The sequence below is a fragment of the Hypoxylon trugodes genome (genome assembly GCF_022578975.1).
Source record: "Hypoxylon trugodes strain CBS 135444 unplaced genomic scaffold F4822scaffold_59, whole genome shotgun sequence".
Taxonomy (NCBI): domain Eukaryota; kingdom Fungi; phylum Ascomycota; class Sordariomycetes; order Xylariales; family Hypoxylaceae; genus Hypoxylon; species Hypoxylon trugodes.
In genome coordinates, this window is record NW_026250074.1 from 1 (window position 1) to 2,093 (window position 2,093).

The window sequence follows — 2,093 nt, forward strand, 5'->3', positions numbered from 1 at the left end:
TAAGCCGCTCGACGGCTCAACGGCTCAGCGTAAACTGGATTTTGCCATTTTGAGCCACCCCGAGGCCAAGGCGCATTGGTCTCAGGTTCTCATCCCCGGGGAACTGAAAAGCAATTCAAAGGACGACTGCCAAACCGGCGCGTGGTTCGACATCGGGAAATACGTGAGGGAGGTATTTGCCACGCAAGATACCAGACGCTTTGTCCCGGCTTTTACTCTCTGCGGATCTCTCATGCGCGTGTGGGAGTTTGATCGCCTTGGCGGAATTGCCTCGACGCAGTTCGATATTAATAAAGATGGGCTACGGTTCGTGTCGACGATGCTCGGCTTTTTATGGATGGACGAGAAGGACTTGGGATTCGACCCAACCTTTACTCCGTTCAATGACGGACGGTGTATTGAGATTATCCGGAACGGAACACCGGAACGCATCGTGATTGACAAGTTTATGGGACGATTGTCTTGCATCGTAGGCCGGGCCACCACATGCTGGAAGGCTTACCCAGAAGGGGACCCGTCCACGATGCTTGTAATCAAAGATTCGTGGCAATTCCCCGAACGGGACGTGGAGGGAGAGTTGTTGCGCGAGGCAACCGAGAAGGGTGTTTGTAACGTCGCCCGGTACTACTACCACGAGACCATCCGCGTTGATGGTAGTGTCGATGACATCCAACTTGGCATCCGAAAAGGATTGGACATTACCAAAGCCTCCAACTACAAGGCGCAGAATTTGAATACGCCTCGCACGTCCCAGATTTCCCAGGGCAGCAAGAGGTCATCTAGCCAAATTGGCGCGCCTCTGCCATCAAGCAAGCGATCCCGCTCGGAATCTCCGGTGAAAAGAGACCCAGTCCACCCCAGTCCACCGCTGAATCGCATCCATCGACGTGTTATTGTTCGTGACTACGGGCAAAACATTTACAAAGCTAGCTCGTGTGTGGCCCTCCTTGCTGCATTTGAGAGCTGCATACAAGGACACAAGTCATTGCTCGAGGCCGGCATCCTCCACAGAGACATATCAATCAACAATATCATGATCAATGAGGATGGTAGCAACCCTTCAGGATTCTTGATCGATCTCGACCTTGCCATCAAAGTACAGCGAGAGGGTGCTTCGGGCGCGAAGGGAAAGACCGGTACGAGGGCTTTTATGGCAATTGGGGTGCTTCTGGGCGAGCAGCATTCCTTCATGCACGACCTCGAGTCCTTCTTCTGGGTGTTGTTTTGGATATGTATCCATTACAATGGGCCAAACGAGGACATTGGTCGAACTGAGTTTGAAAGTTGGAACTACGAAAGCGATGGGAATTTGGCAGGTCTGAAGAAAGGAATGGTATCTGACGAAGGAGATTTTATCAAGACGACAGAGGAGTGCTTTACTCCGTATTACCAACCATTAGTCCCGTGGGTTAATAGATTGAGGAGGGTCGTGTTTCCAAATGGTAACAGGTGGCAAAAGGAAGATGAGACATTATATCCACGCATGCAGACTGTCCTGCTCGAGGCTCAAGCAGATCCAGATGTACAAAATGCGAATAAGAGCTAAATATATAATTTCATAGACATAAGTGTCTAGATCACAGGTGGTCGTTACGGCTTATGCGATAGGGAATGAAATGGGCATGGACAGCTAATGCTCGTCAAATATCCTACCTACCCAAGCAGCTATATCTAAATCAAGCTAATAAAACAAAACGTTTTTTTTTATTTTTATGTCAAGGCATCAAAGAGCGCCTAGATAACCTCACACGTGACCCTAGACATTCAGCGGCTTCGTACAATGATTTTGACAAGCCGAGCAGGATAAGTCAGCCATGGCAATTGAACGCGACAGATTCTAGTCCTTGTATGCTCTACACGGATACAAAATTATCCCAGGGTATTTCGTTATCCTTCCACGACAGCATCTCTTCATGGTTAGCCCTCCTCGACAGCCGAACCGACTCGGCAAGGTTCCGGTCGTCGTACAGCATAACCGTCACAGACTTCATATCCTGTCCTCGCCGGTTGACCCGCGCGGCCGCCTGCTTCTCCATATCCATCGTTCTGGCCGGCTCCATCATGACGCAGTAGTTGGCTCGCTGGAGGTTTAA

General features: G+C 50.1%; 1 protein-coding gene across 1 annotated transcript; it reads left to right on the forward strand.

The window, feature by feature from the left end:
• Positions 1-377: 377 nt before the first annotated feature.
• Positions 378-2,093, forward strand: F4822DRAFT_423556 (uncharacterized protein). Its single transcript, XM_051459992.1, has one exon. The coding sequence runs from the start codon at positions 449-451 to the stop codon at positions 1,544-1,546; it is 1,098 nt and encodes a 365-aa protein (XP_051308268.1). The 5' UTR covers positions 378-448; the 3' UTR covers positions 1,547-2,093.